The sequence below is a fragment of the Pteropus alecto genome, unplaced genomic scaffold, assembly GCF_000325575.1.
Source record: "Pteropus alecto unplaced genomic scaffold, ASM32557v1 scaffold3, whole genome shotgun sequence".
Lineage (NCBI taxonomy): Eukaryota > Metazoa > Chordata > Mammalia > Chiroptera > Pteropodidae > Pteropus > Pteropus alecto.
In genome coordinates, this window is record NW_006442484.1 from 48,159,823 (window position 1) to 48,178,659 (window position 18,837).

Genomic DNA, 18,837 nt, shown 5'->3' on the forward strand with positions numbered 1-18,837 from the left:
CTATCAATGTAGGTTATGCCCTCCTCTGTAAATCATACTTACTTAATTTAATTTTTAATTTAGACATACAGTATGAAAGCAAAATGGCTCTCTGGCTTAAAGTATTTTCTGATGCTAGAGAAACATGCCACCACCTAATTCTGGCTATGAAAACCTAACTGCACGTGCCTATTTGACGGTGTTATTACCCTGCTCTGTTTGTATGGGCTGCCCCTAATCCAAACTGGCATACAAATATCAGAACTATATTTCTGGCTGGCTTCCAGTTTGCAAAAGAAGCTACAGCTAATAGGCTGCTGAAATCCTGAGGGCCGCAGCTGTCCTGAATGGAAATAGAGTTGTACTGACAGCTAGACCATAGCCCGCACCTAATTAAGAATTTTTGTGTCAACTCTTTAACTTTCAGGCGTTCTCGTGCTAAAACCAAGTTAGCAAATGTCAGTAACATAACCAATGATAGAAAAAGAGAAAATTAAGAAAACCAACTTGAAAAATTCTATTAAATTAGTCAATTGTATTAAATTAGTCAATATGGATTAAAAAATTAACTTTTCTTTCTTTTTTTTTTTTTGGTCACTTTTCAAATGACCAGAGTCATTTACTAATGGACCATAAAATTCCTTCATAACGGAAATGCCAGAACGACCTTTACCTTTCAAAGTTACAACTTAGTCCCTTTATAATTAAATGGTAGCAAAATCAGGTATTTTCTTTTTCTCAATTTACTGCAAAACAATTGTTCAAACAAGGTTCCTTCTGTACAGACCCGCTTAATGATGGTATTTAAAAACACTTTTATTAAATGTACTCAAAAAGCTCTACAAAATTATTTTTCATAAATGCTTTTCTTACTTTTTCCTTCTTGGGTATTTATATATAAATAACTTCCATGTCTGCTCTGTGAATGAGCATATAAATAAAATAAATAATGTAATTAGAAATAATCTGTGGGTGCATGGATTAGATTATTTACTGTGCTTTCTGTTGTTTGAGAAAGTTGTCTGTACCCTGGGATTTATTTAGATTTTACTACCTTTCCCTTGATGTTCTGTGGCCTTTTATGTGACTGAAAAAAACAGGTCCTGGAGGCTTATCAAGAATGCCATTGTATGTTTTACTGGAGAACTATGCTTGAATAAAAAAATAAAATAAATAAAAATAAAGAGAATGACACATTACCTAAGACTTGATGAAAGCTAGAACATTGGGAAGTTTTTGTACCAAACAGAAGGATAAACAAATACGTGTATTAAAATAACATTTGTTCACAGGGTGAAGCCGAAGTAAAGAGATAGCTACTTCTGACTTGAAGAGTTTGCTCTCTTCCCTGGCCCAGAAACTTCTCTTTTCACACTACTTACTCCTATAGCCCCATATTTCCAGGTTGACCTTAAATTCCACCTTCTCCATGAAACAACTCCAGCTAAATTAATTTCTCTTTTCCCCTGATCTTGCCTATAGTACTTTCATTATCAGTCTTTCATCTGCGGACTTAATTAATCATCTAGTGGCTTGATGGCCGTGATTTTATTGTTAGTTAATTGCTTCGTGGGTCATTTTCCCCTATGTTATTATACATTATAAATTTCTGGATGCCAAAAATGTCTCTTACATTTCTTTTGTGTCCCCCCAGGGCTAAACACAGGGCTAAACACAGAGCCAGGAACACAGCAGACAGGGAATCTAGCCTGGTAGAGCAGCGCTGCCCTGAAGCTACTGAGACTTGGTTCCTGCAAATCTTGTAAGATTCATGACTGTAACATTGATAAGAAATTGTTGAATGGTGCTTTTCAGTCAGATAAGAAGGGGCTTTTTACCATCCTGGTAACTCTCCTGCATGAGTGGGATTTTACAATGCACTAATGGTCAAAGGGTATGCAGCATACTAAGCACAGTACAGCACAGAGGCACACCACTGGAGGTGGAGTCCCAGCTCCACTACTTCCCAGCTGTTTGGCAAATAACTTATGTGCATACTTGTTTCCTAATTTTTAAAATGGGGATTAAAAATAATAGTAGTTAACGATCATTCAATACACTCTGTATGAAGCTTTGTTCTAAATTCTTTAAATGTTTTAACTCATTGAATTCTAACATCCACCTTATGAGGTACATACTATTATTACCCCATTTTACAGGAAAAGAAACTGAGACAGAGAGAAAGAGTAACTTTCCAAGAATTATATATCTAAGCAGCACACTGGGATTCATATTCAGTCAGGCAGAATTTACAGGCTCAACTACTAAGGTGCATTGTCTCTCATAAAATTTACCTCACACGGTTAGTTTAATGATTAAACAAATTAACACATTTAAAATGTTTAAATATTAAATTTTAAAAAGTGGTTGACTCATAGCAAGCACTCATTAAAAGTCCACTGTATTAAGTTTATACGTATGTCATGATTTAGACTCCAAAACTCTTACAATTAATTTAGATAAAAATTATTCTGATAATGACTTAAAATGTGCCAACACATCTCTGTCCAGAGCGAAGCTTACACTCTTAGGAGAAATGTGTACATATGTGAAAAAATTAAGCAAACCAATGTTAAAAGCAACACTAACTGATGTGGAAGAGCCCATTAGAGTTACAGCTGACAAGTGTGTATCGTCCTTGCCCTATCCACAGTCTTATTATCTAGTAGAGCTCTAGAGAGCTCCTTTTAAAAGGTACCCAAGATGATTCTGGTGTAAATACTCAAAAGTCACATTTTAAACACATTATATAAAGGGTGCACTTGAATAAGTACCATATTAGAGTGTGAAACTGCACTCATAAAATAAGGTCCTGATTGAGAAGTCTAGTGGAACCAAATGGAGAGAGATGGGGCTGAATGCTTTCCAGGGGAGGGGGACTTAGCATTCTGAAATGAGGATATCGATAATTCACTCAGAAACTCATCTTCCGGCTCAGTTAAAAGAACAATGACACAAATCAGAAAAACTAATAGTGTGCATAACTTATCAGTTCCACCATGTTCTCTTAGGAGCCCAAATGTTCTTTACATTAATAATTAAGTCTTCTTAAAATCTTCAAAACTGTTGTGTGTAAGAAGAGGGAGGTATGTTAATACCATTAAATCATTGCTATTTTGTATCTTTACCCACAGTCCTTTTTTATATGATTCTTCTGTTACTATAGAGAGATAAAAAAAAGATTCCTATAGTTATGCAATGGATATATGTATTCATTCATTCATTTGTTCTACAAAAGTTTATTGAACATATAATCCAAGCACAGTGCTAAGCCCCAGGAATAAAAACATGTTTGCAATCTAATGAAGACAACAAAAATGAAACATATATGGGTTTCCCTGAGACAGACACTATAGTAAATGCAGATAGTAACTCTGAGTTACAGAGGGGACTCAGAGGAAGACGTGGTCAATAGTATAATGGAGTACATTCCAGAAAGATTTCAAAGAGCAATAACTTCCTCACTGTCAAATCTAAAGGCAGATCCTTAAACACACTGCTGCTTCCAACACCATTTAATACTTCTGTCCTGAAATTTCCTTTGCCCTAAACTTTTGTTATGAAATCTTAAATATTTTTGCTCCTAACCTTCCATGGCCCCTCTTCCAATCCCATGATGGTACCTCTGTTCAACTCTTTTAATGTGGTTATTTAATAGTAATTGTTTTTTTTGTTTTTTTTTTTGTTTTTTTTTTTTCCTGGTTTAGGCCTTTTTTCCTGGCAAAAAAATTCTTATTCCTTATTTAGATCAGAATTATTGAAAGAAAAAAATTTTTTTTAGATGTACAGGTCTCCAAGGCTCCTCTTGACTCTTCAGGCTCAGGGTTTGGATATATGGAGTCCCATGTTTTCTTTTTAGGCAGCCAGGTGATTCCTATGCCAGCCAGCATCAGAACTACCTTCTTAGGCCTTCCTTCATCTAACTGTTCCAAGTGGAGACTGTTCATTTTCATATTATTTCCTCTCACTGGTTTCCTGAACTGCCTAGATTTCTGGGCCTTGAAAAAGTCATCAGACTGAGAACTCTGGAGCATGCAGTCAGCATCCCAGACTTCTCCACCCAGGATAACATAACATCAATTCTACTGTAGCCATTTGGAATCTCAAAGCTGGCTTATACTCTTCTTGTCCTTGATCACTTGTGTAAGACCTTCTGGTCTCCTATCCTCTTTAAAATCTTCCTTCCAAGATTCACAACTGTATCACATGGAAATTCAGATTCAGATTCATTACCTGCTATGACACAGGTAATGTAAAATAGTTTAGTCTTCTAATACTATCACAACACGCATGCTATAAAATTTTCTCTAACATGTAAATTCAAGTCACACTGTTTTACTTTATTAAAATACATTCCTAAGGGGCATTATTAAGAAAGTAAAAAGACAACCTACAGAATGGGAGAAAATATCTGCTAATCCTACATCTGATAAGAAATTAATATCCAGAATATATAAGGAACTCCTACAACTCGACAACAACAACAACAACAAAAAACAATTTAGAAATGAGCAAAAGGCTTGAATAGATACATTTCTTCAAGGAATATATACAATTGTACAATAAGTTCATAAAAATATGCCTAACATTATTAACTATTAGGGAAATACAAATCAAAACCACCAAGAGATACTACTTCATACCTCGTAGGATGGTTATAATCAAAAAAATAGAAAACAAGTTTTGGCATGGATGTGGAGAAATTTGACCACTTATATCTTGTATATTGCTGGTGGGAATTTAATTTGATACAGCTGCTCTGAAAAATATGTTGATGTTTCCTCAAAAAGTTAAGCATAGAAATGCCATATGACCCAGCAATTCTATCCCTAGATATATATACAAAAAAATAAAAATAAAAACAGGTACTCAAACAGATATTTTGTATGCCAATGTTTAATGTAGCATTATCTACAACAGTTAAAAAGTGGAAACGACTCGTGTCCATTGACGTATGAATGGATAAATCAAATGTGGTATATCCATCCATACATTGGAATATTATTTATTCATAGAAAGAAATGAAGTTCTGATATATGCTATAACATGCATGAACCTTGAAGTCATATGCTAAGTGAAATAAGCCATACACAAAAGGACAAGTATTATATGATTCCATTTACCTGAGGTACTTAAGATAGACAAATTCATAAAGGTAGAAAGTGCCTTAGAGGTTACCAGAGAACAAAGGACTAGGAGTCATTGCTTAATAGGTACAGAGTTCTGTTTGAGGTGATGAAAAAGTCTGGTAAATAGATAGTGATGATGGCTACACAACATTGTGAATGTAATTAATTGTACATTTAAAAATGATTGAAATGTAAAATTTTATATTACATGTATTTTAGCACAATAAAAAAATAAAAAATGCATTCTTAGTAAATACTCCAGTTCATAGCAGAAAACCACACTATTCCTTATTTAAGGCAAGTTTTAATAAGACTTTTAGTTTTACTGCCAATATATTTTGATTATTCAATTCTAGCTAATGGAAATAGGACAAAAATAAGTACTCATTGAATTGGGTCAAAGATTTAGTCAGAATCAGAGAACCAATAATTTTGTGAGTCAAGTCAGAGGTGAAAAATTTTAGTATTTTATACTCTCAAGGGTCATTCTTCACTGAATGCTATAAATATCTACAAATACATACCTATATAATCTACATATTCCTATATCTACAAGTATAGGAGCCAGTGGCCAAAGGGTTTCTTGATTCTTATAGTTGTAATTCTTCTGGACAGTAGCAATGTAGTTAGTTGCAAGTCAATACTGAAAGGAAGAACATTCTTAGCAACATCCCTAAGGTGTCTCCAACTCTCTCTCCCTCCTGAACCATCTGAGGATGTAAACTCATAGTGGCCACAGGCAGATAGATCTTCACTTCTCTCTCCCTCCTGAACCACCTGAGGACGTAAACTCATAGTGGCCACAGGCAGATAGATCTTCATTTGGCTTAATCTCCCTCTTCTCTTTCTCTAAATGTCTCCTTTCTCATTGTAAATAATTCAAGTATGGTTTGGGAATTTAGGTGCGTTTGGGGAGTGAATGTTTTTTCCACACAATTATGTTTTCCCACTGAAAATAGGGAAATATTTTTTTCTCTGGACACTCCATTGGAATTAATTACACCACTGAAAGGGAAGTAAGATCTCCAGAGTATAAACATTACCAACATTAGAAACACTCATAAAAATTCTGTACTTCCAGAATTTTCCCCTTTACTCTAAGTTGCTAGGATTTGAGATGATTTTCAATGGAAAGCAGAATATAGTTTTTCTATCAAATTAAACATCCAAATTATTCTGTTATATTTATTGTTAACAGAACAATTATACCACTTTTTAAAAAAGGCAGCAGGCACTTCCATACATCACTGCATTTCTCCCCCAAATTTCCTTTTTAGGTGTTTGAGGGTAACTGAGGGTAACTGTTATTATCATAAATTTTCAAATAAAGAACCTGAGACCAGAGAGGCTAACTGCATTGCTCAAATCAGAGTGGACTCAGCACTGAATTTCTACACCCTCTTAACACTCCTAACGGCATATTTTTCATTATAATTAGAACAAATTGCAGGGCTCTCTGCATAAGAAAAGGACTGGAATGAATATTAAATGTTAAATATTATTGGCTTTTTGGACTTGGAACGTCCCTGTCTTTGGAAAAGTTCATACTAAAACTAACTTGGATCCAACAATTTTCTGCTGCAGGTTAAGGTTGTGCCTGCCCTGACAACACAATTACTAGTAAATTGGTTGAATTAGTAATCTATAGACTTGCAAAATGGAATTCACGTTCACATTTTTGTTATTTTGAAAAGTCTTTTGTCAGCAAATCTGAAGCAGATTTCAGATTCCTTGATTTTTTAAAAAATCAATAACATTGGAAGATGATGCTACTAAAAATTTCTTGAGAAGGTGGCTGGGTTCATAGAGGCAAGTAGGGTAAGGAAAGGTATGGGAGATGGACATTAAGACGTCATGGGTAGAAGCCTATGTGAAGCCAAAAGCCTTTTTCACTCGAGACCTCATGGTCTCACAATTGCATGGCACATTATGGAAGGATCTACAATATATGTGAAGCTGAAGTCCCGAAGGCTAGTCAATAGCCAGAAGACTGGCCTACAAGGACAGCAAGACTTTAGAATCTAGAACAACAAACACTTTTTGAAAATGGATCTTGTTAACTGACAAATCCTTTTCCAGCTGAGCGCCTGGGTTGATTTAGGTATGCAAATTTGAGCAGAGTTTTTAGGAGAGCTGAATTGCTCTACCTCAGAAAGCAATCTCACTGGAGTCCTGGGCCTGGACAGGAATTAGGTGGGGGAAAAAAGGTGGCTTGAGAGACCCAGACTACCGTGAGCTTCCTCATCACCCACGGTTCATCAGTGGACCTGAAAATGCTGGCTGGGCACTGACTGTTAGTGGGATCTGGAGAAGGGATGGGAGTTTGAAGTCCAGATTAACTTCAGAAACAGGTGCACCTGGAGAAGGGATGGGATGTAGTTTGAAGTCCAGATTAACTTCAGAAACAGGTGCACATGAAGGAACTAGAGACGCAGGAGATCATGAGAAAGGAAACCTCTGGGGATGGGCAGGAATTTCAAGGAAGCCCAGTGGTTCCCACAATTCATGGAACTGAGCTTTTTGTGTAGCAGCAAGAACTTGAGTTGTTTGTTGAATTACACTAGTAAATGGCATAATTAGTGCTAAAACATGGGTCGTCTAATTCCTGGTTCAATGCTCTTTCACATTATAATGTGTTTGTTTGTTTTTGTTTTTGTTTTTAGATACACAAAGAAATTCCTGGTGGCCAGGGATTTCTACCTTGAAAGACAGCCCAGAGCTTCTTGCCCAGACCAAGAAGCTGTCTAAACAGGAGAAAAATTTTGGATTCTAATGACCCCTTATGTCAGCACTAATTCTTTTTCAATTTCTCAGTCTGATTTACCCAATTACTTTTAATATTGTCCAATCAGAAAACCACTGTTAGTATAAATCAGATGCAGATCAGATCTGCCTCTAAATCTTAGAAACAAAGTATGAATTCCAGCCAAGATGTTCGAAGAAACCAGAAATATTAAAGTACTGAAAACATGGAACATCTAGTCACATCAGCCCCGATTTAAACCTCTTTGACCTTAGTGGAGACATTCATTTGCCTGTGAGGGTTATTACTCACAGGGCTGGCTGTATCACAAGGCTCCATTCTCAGAAGGGGAAACCACTTGGGGTTTAATGCTTTACCTGTCACTGTCTTAAAATTCTTAATAATTTTATTTTTGAGTTTGTGTTTTACAAGCGAAGTCCATTGGGACAACAGAAGAAGTACTGGAGGACTGGAGCCCCATTGCGCATGTGGTTCTACCTCCTGGGGATAGTCTCTTTGCGATCCTGTCTGCTTCCCTGCCTCTGCTCAGTGACCTCTGTCATCTGCCCTGGCAGGAGTCAGGACACAAGTCAGGAAGTCAAGCCCACACCCTGTGCACTGAGCCATGGCTGAAGCTTAGGGCCTGAAGTTCTGCATTCACCTCACACACATCCTCATGCCTACGAGTTAGACATCAAATAGCAGATTTAAAAAAAACATTATGACTGATCAAGAAAAAACTTTTTCCTGCTTTTTGAAAAGAGAGCCCACATTTTCATTTTGCACTAGACACCATAAATTATGTAGTTGGCCCTTATTAGATACCTTAGTAATCATAAACTGATGTTATTTTTAGATTCTTAACTAACCACACACATATGGAAAAATAACTCTGATTTTAATAAAAGTATTATTTGGTTTCAAGAATATTAAACACAAAATCAGATATTAACAGTTTGGCAGAGGGAATAAAAAACCTCTGTATTATTCTTGCCAGAAGGTATCATTAACAATAGAAAGTTTGGACCTGTTGTGACTTAACAATATGATGCATAAAATGGAAAAATGAAATTTTTTTCCACTGAGGCAGCCAGGAAAAATAAATACTTATTTCTCCACAGTAAAAATATTATCACTCTATTTTCTATCATATTAGAGAAAGTTTTTAAAAATCTTGTTATTTCTCTCTAGTGTTGATGTATACATAACTATAGTGCTTTTCCATTATCTATCCAGAACTATGTTGAAATAGCCATAGCCCAGTGACAACAGAGGAATCAAGAGGAAGTATAAGAAATAGCTTTTCCTTTTTAGTTTTGTATCTGTGTCACATCTTAACATCTTTCTTACCTTGAGCTTTGCCAAAAGGAGTTCATGATCATGAAGAAGTTTTTTGGTTTCATCTTGACTGCTACCAATTTCTAGAATATTGGGCTGTGATTCAGCCAGCTGAAGTTGTATCCACTTGCCACACTAAAAATAAAAATGAATGAAATGCACTTTCAGTTCCTCTTGTTTCTTCCCCTTCACCCTTCTTTTTCTTTTCTTTCTTTCCTTTTTTTTTTTTTTTTTTAGTTCCAGTTACACTGTGAACATTTAATTTTTTCCATAGAGATGGGTCTTAATAAATTGAAAAATAAATCTAGGTCTAATATAAATCCATGATTTGCCTTTTCTTTTTTTAATTCTTGAGATAAATTATTTTTTCTTGGCATATTAGATTTAAATCTAAAATTCCCTAATGAAGAACACACACAATAGATTATGTATTATTGAATATTACAAAGTTACAAAATAATTCACGCAATTGTACATTCTTTCACTCACAAAACTGAATTTCATAAAAATAGTGAAAGTCTATTCAGGCAAGTAGGATGCAAACTTTAGGCTGAATAGTGTCTTTACATTGACCTCGCTGGTTCAACCAGAAAGAACAAACAGCAGATGAAACAACTGATTTGTATCTTATTTTAAAGTTAAAACATAACATTTTCCAACTTTTGTTGTTGAGTAGTCAATGAAGTGTATAGGAAAATGTCAATAAAATTAGACGTGTGTGGTAACTGCCATTTGAGAGCAGCCAACTTATTTTCCACACTCAGGACTCCTTCACTGCTCTAAGACATAACTGATCACTGCATTTGCTGAGGAACTGCTTTTCTAAGAAGCAACAATTGATTAAGCAAGATGAACCACTAACAGGCACATGCACGTGGATAAATGAATTGCTGAAGAGAAATGAGAACAAGTATGTCTATTCTAGATAATTAGTGTCCCGAAAACATTAGGAAACAAGAGGCCCACACAGGTCAGACACAGGCACTTCTATTCCTTTAAGATGGACTGTGGCGCTTTGAATATTTTATATGGGACGGCAGTGAGTTAAGGAGCTGGGGAGGGGAAAAAGAGGAAACAATCTTAGAAACGCACTTCAATTAAAATAAGTTTCCAGTGTAATTTTAGAGGTTTTTCTTTTTACTGTCAATCCACTTCTGATTCTCCTATAATTTATTCCATATGTATTACTCCTCACCCTGCTCTAAGAAATGTTTCATATTTGAGGGGGGGGAAAGTTAACTTTTTTTTTAAAACAGTGAGCTTGCCTCTTTTCCCTCCCTGCCAAAATTTGCAGATACTCAAGGCATCATAAAATCACATGCAAAATTTCAATTTTTGCTACTTCTGCTTCAGGCTTTTTTCCAAGTCCACTCATTGCCTTTGAAAAAAATGAGATGGCGAGGAAATCAGCAGAGGTCCTGTTTATGTGGGACCAAATCTCAACAGCTCTGGAAAATGGCCTCGCTAGGAACACTTTGTATTCAGTGCTTGTAGAGTAAATCGTCTTGCTCAATGTCAAGTGCTGCTTTCCTGTTATAATTTCCACATTAACATAAAATTGACAGAATTAAGTGAAATTAAGCAGGCCCTATTGTCCATGCTCTAACAAAAGGCCAAAAAAGTCATTCAATTAAGCCTGAAAGTAACTGGTGAGTACCAGCTTGTTTGCTGGATCCCCTTCATTAAACAATGAATTCCTTAGGTGGTGAATTGTCTAAATCCAAGCATAAGGCTTCAGGGGGTTTTGTAGGACACTTTCATGGGAAATAAAATCATGGATGTCTTCTTCAACCTAAAGATGTGTGATCATCTTTGCAAATGGGCAAATTATTTGACATAAAACATGTCATAAAACATAAGCCCCAAGTGGCTTCGACTTCCTGCAGTTAAGAGCATATTGACGCATGTCCTTTGTACCTTCCCTGGCACGGTCTTCATTCCCCCAACGATGTGACAAGGTTTAACTAGTGTTTTTATCATGTGAAATCCAGTGCTCAGGAGGGCACACATCAGAGCATCTTATTAGGTGCTCTCTGTGCTCCATCATGCTCAAGACAACACCACTCCTTATCTGTTAAGATCTTCCTCTTCCCTCCTCCATCACATTCACTCTCAAAAATCACAAATATTTCATAGGTCTGCTTGACTCTTCAGCCTGGCAATTATGAACTTGTAATCTCGAATGCCTTGCCTTTAAAAACCAAATTGAAAGTATATGATATGTTTTATTCTTCTTTTTTCTTTTTTTAACAAAGCTGCTGTAGATGTTTTCTGCTAAATAAAAGAGAAACTATAGTAAGTGGCTGAAACTTAACAGAGGTTTCTCTTAGCTGCCGCTTTAAGAAAGTAATACGATGTACTCACTGTGTTATCTTCTACATGCCGCGTACTACTGATTGTGTGGAATGTTCTTTAAAATTACCTACACACAGCAAGAAGCCCACAGCCACACAGAAAAGAGAAAGTTGTTAGCTTACCTTTATGACAGCTATAACAATTTTAGAGTCCCCAGCCTGCACAGCTACTGAACTGACTGTCGTTGTAGAAAACTCCACTCCCAGACTTCCTTGGCTGGACATGGTGCTTTAGAATCAGAGTTTATACTTTGGGCAGCCTCCGTACAGATGTGTGTCTGCTAGTCATTTCAGAAGGCAACCACCGGGGTTACTTGGATTCATTCAGGGGAAGAGCTCAGCTCGCACTGATTACTCTGCCAAAAGGAAAGAACAGGAGGTTAAAAATAGACAACCCCATTGAGTTTATCATGAGAGAGAGAGAGAACTGGAGAGAATCGCCACACCCCTAGTATGGTAACACTAAGAGCCTGTTATTTTTGCCATTATCTTAAATGTGAAGAGCAGCTTCTAGCTCTCTGCCTATCAGCTGATGTTTGACAGCAAATGGAAAAAAGAAAAATTACAACCTGACAACTCAAATTAGTTTTGCCATTGAATCTATGCAGTTATGGTGGACTTTGAAACCAGCTAGTCATTGACCTAGATATAAATCTTTTCAAGATTTTTGAAGTCTTTTTTATGCAAAGAAAAGCTTCTAAAATGTACTTTAAAAATAAGTTTTGGTATTTGGGGATTAAGCCACAAAATTCCTTGAAATACATTTTTAGACTCATTTGCTTTTCTAAAACTTACTGCCTTTTGTCAAATGAAGTTTATGTGGAATGGTCACATTTTCTCAGAGCCTCAGATTTCTTAGGGACATTTAAAAAATATTTCAGTGAACATTTATCAAATAAATATCTACCATTTCAAGATTTCTTTATGACTACTGTACTACATTGAACAGAATTTTTAAATTCAGTTATCACAAATATTAAGAAGTAATAGTTTGCTGTTACCTTTTAATTGCAGCAAAAAAATGTTTTTTTGTTTGTTTATAGATTAACACCATGTATATTTTTCTACAAGTAAAAAACAAACAAAAAAAACCTGTAACATTGTATTTCAGGTTTGGTTTTTATTCTCCCCCAATGCCTTGTGCAGGAAAATTATAGACAGCTTCAAATCAGAGCCTAAGAGGGGCAGATTAATCCTATTACTAGAAACTCAGTGTGTGTCACAAGTTGTCTGTGGTATTAAACAGCAGCTGTTGGATTCCCTGTCAAAGAACAGCTGAAAATAACACTAAAGTATAGGTCAGAGGTTAGATGCAAACACATCAGAGATACTGACTCCAGTGCTGTTGGAGCCATCAGAAATCTCTGGGACAAAGCCAGAATGGAGGCAAGAGCAATAAACAGAGTTAAATGAGTCCACTAGCTCTTTAAACCCTTAGCTCAATTTAAAAGCACGTTCAGGTTCAGGGCCAATGTTCAGAAGACAAACACTACTGCTTTGTTTTGCTAAAGTTCATGATAACCTTCTTGAGTCAAGGGAGAAAAGTGCTTTTACATGTACTTTGGTGTTCAGCAATTATTTTTGTTCACCAGAGCATGTCATGGCTACTCCGCAATTACGTGGTCATGACCGAGGTGCCTACTGTTCCAGTGAGAGGAAACCATGCCTGGACCCCAGTTCTTGGGCTCCACGAACTTTACCTGATGCCGTGAAAGGAGCATATGGAGCAAGTTCAGGAGGGCAGATGTCAAGAGACACCATGATGTAGAAAGTATTATAAATGGTATCATTTTATGGGAGGGAAGAACTTGCTGAGAACCAACCTAACTTCTTTGTTGAGGGTGCTTCAATTTTTTGTTTGGACCAACTATTTGCTCAAGCAGGCTCCTTTTGCTTGAGCAAATAGTTGGTCCAAACAAATCAAAACAAACTGAATGAAACCAGTTTTCACTAATTGCCCTCAAGAAAGGCCAAGAGTTGACAACTTTGTCACATGATATCCACACCCAAAACTAAAATGTTCAAAGGAGCACTGCTTAAGTTATTGTGTACATTGCCAATCAGTACAGCAAACAGTGACCCACACCCAAAATACACAGTACTTTCACCCAAAGTTAATCCTATTGTTAGAAACTCAGTTCCTATCATAAATTGCATGAAGGCCCTCAGGAGAAGGGAACTTTTAGCAGTTGGCTACAAAGATCATGACTAGGGAAAAAGTGGCTATGTCCACAGAGCCCCACTTAAGATGGATGATTGTGTAAAGGGTGTGGAGGGCAGAGTGGAATTTGTGAGACTGAAGCCCCACACAAAGGGAAAAGGAGAAGAGAGATGGAAAGGAGAGAATACATGGGTGAAAATCTGATTAGTTCCAATGTTGAAGGGCAAAGGGAATTAGAAATACTTTAAGATTTTCTTAGAAGATGAATCCAGCTGCTTAGCATCAAAGATGGTCCTTTTTTTTGAGCACAGATGACCTTTCTCTCTGTTAATTAGATGAAGCATGAATTTAAGTACTTTCTGTCTGACTAATTTTTTTTTTAATTCAAATTTATGGCTTTAAAATATTCGAAAGACTTGAATCACTTTTTCTCTCCTTCTCTTACTGTTTTTTTTTTTTTTCCTTTTCAACTTTTTAGTCCTCCCCTTACAGAAGCTGTTGATCAGACCTCTCCATCCACATCAAACTCATTTGGAACATTAGCCTGTGTTCTGCATCTAGCATAATATTTAATTACCAATTGAATCATTAACTCTGATAAGCAGTTTGGAGAATAGTTGGTATAAAATATACAATACCAAAGAAATCAGTACACTATAAACAAATGGATTTTTTAAAGCTTTTTAAGTTACAACTTGTTTAAACTCTGCCTTCTCTATCTTAACAATAATAACGAAAAGCCTCTCAGAACAAAACAAAACAGAAAACCTTACAGGATTCTCATATAGAAGCTCTTGCAGAGGTTATTATGCCTTCTGTTTAATCCTCTGGGAAATGCCTGTTTTTATACCAGCTGAATTTTAGTGAAATATCCTCCATGGGGAATCAAAATGCTATAACTAGATTCTGTTGAGTTGCAAATAGCACTTTTTCGTCTCATTTTTTTTATTATTGTAGAATACACGTAACAAAATAAATTACCATCTTAAGTATTTTAAGTGTGCAGTTCATGATATTATATACATTCATAATAATGTGCAACAGTCATCATCATCAATCTCCATAACTCTTTTATGCTTGTAAAACTGAAACTGTACACTCATTAAACAACAACTCCTCATTCACCTCTTCCCCAGCCCCTGGAAATGACCATTCTACTTTCTGTTTCTGTGATTTTGGCTACCCTAAGTACCTCATAAGTAGAATCATAGAGTATTTGCCTTTCTGTGACTGGCTTATTTCCCTTAACATAATGTCCTCAAGGTTCATCCGTGCAGTAACATATGTCAGAATTTCCTTCCTTTTTAAAGGTGAATAATATTCCATTGTGTGTGTGTGTGTGTGTGTGTGTGTGTGTGTGTGTGTGTGTGTGTGTATACATTTTGCTTACTTATTTATCCATTGATGGACACTTGGGTTGCTTCCATGTTGTAGCTATTGTAAATAACGCTGCTATGAACATGGGTGTACAAATGATCTCTTTAATATTCTGCCTTCAATTCTTTCGCATATATACCCAGAATTGGAATCACTGGATGATATAATTCTATTTTTGATTTTTTGAGGAAATAACGCACTGTTTGCCACAGTGGTAAATAGTACATTTTAATGAAATATAGGTAGCAAGAAGTATGAAAAGTTTATCATATGATTATTTTTTAGATCTGTCTATAGTTATGCCATTAAAACAACATAATGGAGTAAATGTGTGGTCTGCTCATTTTTTCATCCTTAATGTTCGTCTTACTCAATATTATTGATTAAACTGTGTTCGACTTTATAAAAATAAATAAGATAGACCTGATATAAATAATCCAAATGAGTCTATTTATCCATATTAAAAATTCAAGGCAAAACTTTCTCTGCTATTACCAGCAGAGACATTTACTACCATTTAGTGACAGCAAATTTCATGCCAGGAACCGGGACAGGTGCTTTTTATTCTTTTTTGCATTTAATTCACATAATAAGACTGGAAAGACCTATTTTCCTGACTTTATAAATCACTCTCTCTCACACAAATACACACACACACACATACACACACACACAAACACAGTGATTCACTGATTCCTGTCACCTCTGACCCAACTTTTTCTGCCTGATTTCAAAGCTATCTATGATCTGGCCCCTCCTACCTGCCCAATGACAAATACCATTATTCTCAGGCTGCAATGATCATCCTTGTTCTCTACTTTAATTCAGTTCTATCCAGGAATAGCACTCCTTTCTTCCCTTTATTTATCTAAATTCCTTCCATTGCTTAAAGTAAAGTATCAACTCATTTTAAAAGTTGAAATACCTACTTATACATCTCTTCAAACTTTAGTTGTAACTCAAAATTTAATAATTATATTCTGTATTATAAGCTCATATTATTTTCTAATTATTTCACTTCCATTAGTATTATTTCTCAACTAGATTTAAGCTCTTTATATAAAGGAGCCATGTCTCAATGTTTGTATTTTTATTTTTGTTTTTGATCTTTGCAGACCACTTCATAGGGTCATTGTAGAGACTAAAAGAGTTGCTTCACATAAAGTGCTTGAGATGACCTGGCATTTAGCAAATGCTATATATGGAGCACAGCACTAGGCATTTATTAGCACAGAACTGCTGCTAATAAATATTGGCTGACTGATTGAATTACATTAGCTATATAGAAAAAATGATAGTTTTCATACAACTCGTTCATTATTTATTTATGCAACCAATAGTTATTTAACATTTGCTACATTCCAGGCACTTACACATTGTTTGGGGTTATAGAAGTGAGTGAAGTCCCTACCCTTAAAAAGGTGACATTCCAGTAAGAAAAGATAGATCATAAACAATAAAATAAATAACCAAGATAAAAATACTATGATAAAAGCTAAGGGAAAAACAACTAGTCGTGGTTAGAGTAGATTGAATCCAAAAGGTTACATTTATAATTTGCGAAAGAAAACAGGAAATACTTTTAGGGTTTTCTAGTGGAATACAGAACTAACAGGAACAATAAACTGAAAATGATTATAAAATAACAACAACAAATAAATCACACAATATGGTAATGGCAATGGGTTAGGGGCTCTGAAACCAGATTGCCTTAATGTATCTGTGCCTCAGTTTCCTGGTTGCAAAGTGTGCATAATGGGAATACCAATATCGTAAAGGTTTTTTTGGAAGATTAAATAAAATAATATTTGTAAAACACTTAAAATAATACTTGACATATAGGTGGTATACTGATAGTTATATATTATTATTTCTAAGACAACAACATCTGTTAAGGGATTTCCTAAATCTAGTAACTGCCACAAAATTTGAAATAAAATTTTTAAATTAAGTTGAATTAAAACACATGGTAGGCCACCCAAGTGGATTAAATATGTTAGAAAGACATAAAATATGCATCACCGGGGAGGAAATTATCTCATTATGATCAGATAGTAAGAACATTTCAGCGAGTCATCATTTCTAGAATATCGTCTTTACCATTCGCTTTAGCTAAAACTTTCCTTAACTCATTCTTTATATTATGTGATACTCCTCCTGGCACCTCTCTGATCTTAGTGAAGACATTCATTCGCCTATGAGGGTTATTAACCTTGTAGAATACAAGCACTCTCACTTTTTTACGAGCATTCTCACTTAATTGCCATCCATAAGTAAATGGAAGCTGCTCTTTCCTCTTAGAACAGTCTCCATTCTAGCCATCGACTTCTTCTTCTATGCGTGTATTCATTTGTTCATTCACCAAGTATGATTAAATGCCTACTAAGTGTCAGGCACTTTTCTAGATGCCAGGCAAACAGCAATTAAAAAAAAAAAAAGTTTATCCACTGATGGAGCTTGTCTTCTGGTAGGAGAAACATAATCAATTAGGAAACAAACAAAAAGTACATATATAATTATGTTGGAATGTAATAAATGTTATGAAGAAAAATAAGGCAGAGTAAGAAGGAGAGAGTGAAGGAGGAGAAGGATATTATTTTAGGAAGGAGTCAGGCTTTCCTGAATAGATGAGATTTGAGGATTAAGTTGAAAAGAGCAAGATATTCAGATATCTATGGGAAGAACATTCCAGGTGTCTGGGGCATGCTCGTATATTTGAAAAGTATTCATAGGCAGATGTGGTTATAGCTAAGTGAGGATTGAGAGAAGAGGACACTGATAGAATGAGTCTGTGAGGTAGTAGTGCTAGTTCATGTAAAGTGTTCTAGGTAGGTGCCTCTGTGTCTGCTTTGCTTGGAACAAGCATGATTTTCACCTGTTGCCCTGGCATAGTTACTCTTAAGGCCCCTTTCATTTTCAAAATCATCTCTTTTGGAATAATAAATTAGGTGGTAATCCTGCTCTTAAGGCAACATAAAGACTTGGATTTTATTCTGAATGAGATGGGGCATTATTGGAGGGTTGTTATCCAAGGAATGACATCATCCGACTTAACTTGTTAAAGGAACTCCGTGGAGGAGAGACTGTAGGAATAGAATGAAAGCAGAAGGCAGGATGAATTCTACTGCACCTAAACCACAGATGACAACACAATGCTCTTTCGGGATCTTCTTTTATGGATACTTAAGTTTTTACTTAAGAAGGATAACATACCCAAATATCATGACTCCTTTTAGCAGTTTTAACATTCTTGTACATTGACTTCCATAGATTTCCTTACAGTTAAACTCATTTAATGACATATAAGCCTTTAGCTTCTCCATAAGACCTGGAAGAATAATTATTAACAAGTGACATCTATATCCAGTAAAATTTCAGTTCAAACCAAACCAAACCAAACCAAACCAAACCAAAACAAAACAAAACAAAACAAAACATGAGCAAGTTCAAAGAATACTTAGCTTGGTCAAAGATCAAAGGTGGCTATATTTATTATAATTTTAAGCAATGCTTTACCAAAAATGATCTGAGAAATGATATTAATACTTGCATAATTATTATGTACATCTTTTCTTGAAAATTCTCTAAAGCAATGTATTATTTGGAAAACTACCAATTATAAGTGTTAAACAGTAAATGTGGCAATTATTGATTTGGGAAAACTTTCTGAATGGGAGAAATTCACACGATACTTCAAACTGGAAAATATTTTTTAAAAATCACTGCAGAACTTTCATGGGTGAAGTTTATTTTTTA

The 18,837-nt window shown here is 35.5% G+C and overlaps 1 protein-coding gene across 1 annotated transcript in view; it reads right to left on the bottom strand.

Annotated features, from left to right (window-relative positions):
- The window catches only part of CCDC141 (coiled-coil domain containing 141), a 160,744-nt gene extending 142,375 nt beyond the window's left edge, over positions 1 to 18,369 (bottom strand). The window contains exons 1-3 of the mRNA XM_015596455.2: positions 18,295 to 18,369; positions 11,667 to 11,899; positions 9,202 to 9,324 (exon numbers count right to left, since the gene is read on the bottom strand). Of these exons, the coding sequence (XP_015451941.1) occupies positions 9,202 to 9,324; positions 11,667 to 11,768 (225 nt within the window). The 5' untranslated portion in view covers positions 11,769 to 11,899; positions 18,295 to 18,369. The remainder of the gene's footprint in view (positions 1 to 9,201; positions 9,325 to 11,666; positions 11,900 to 18,294) is intronic.
- Positions 18,370 to 18,837: the final 468 nt, after the last annotated feature.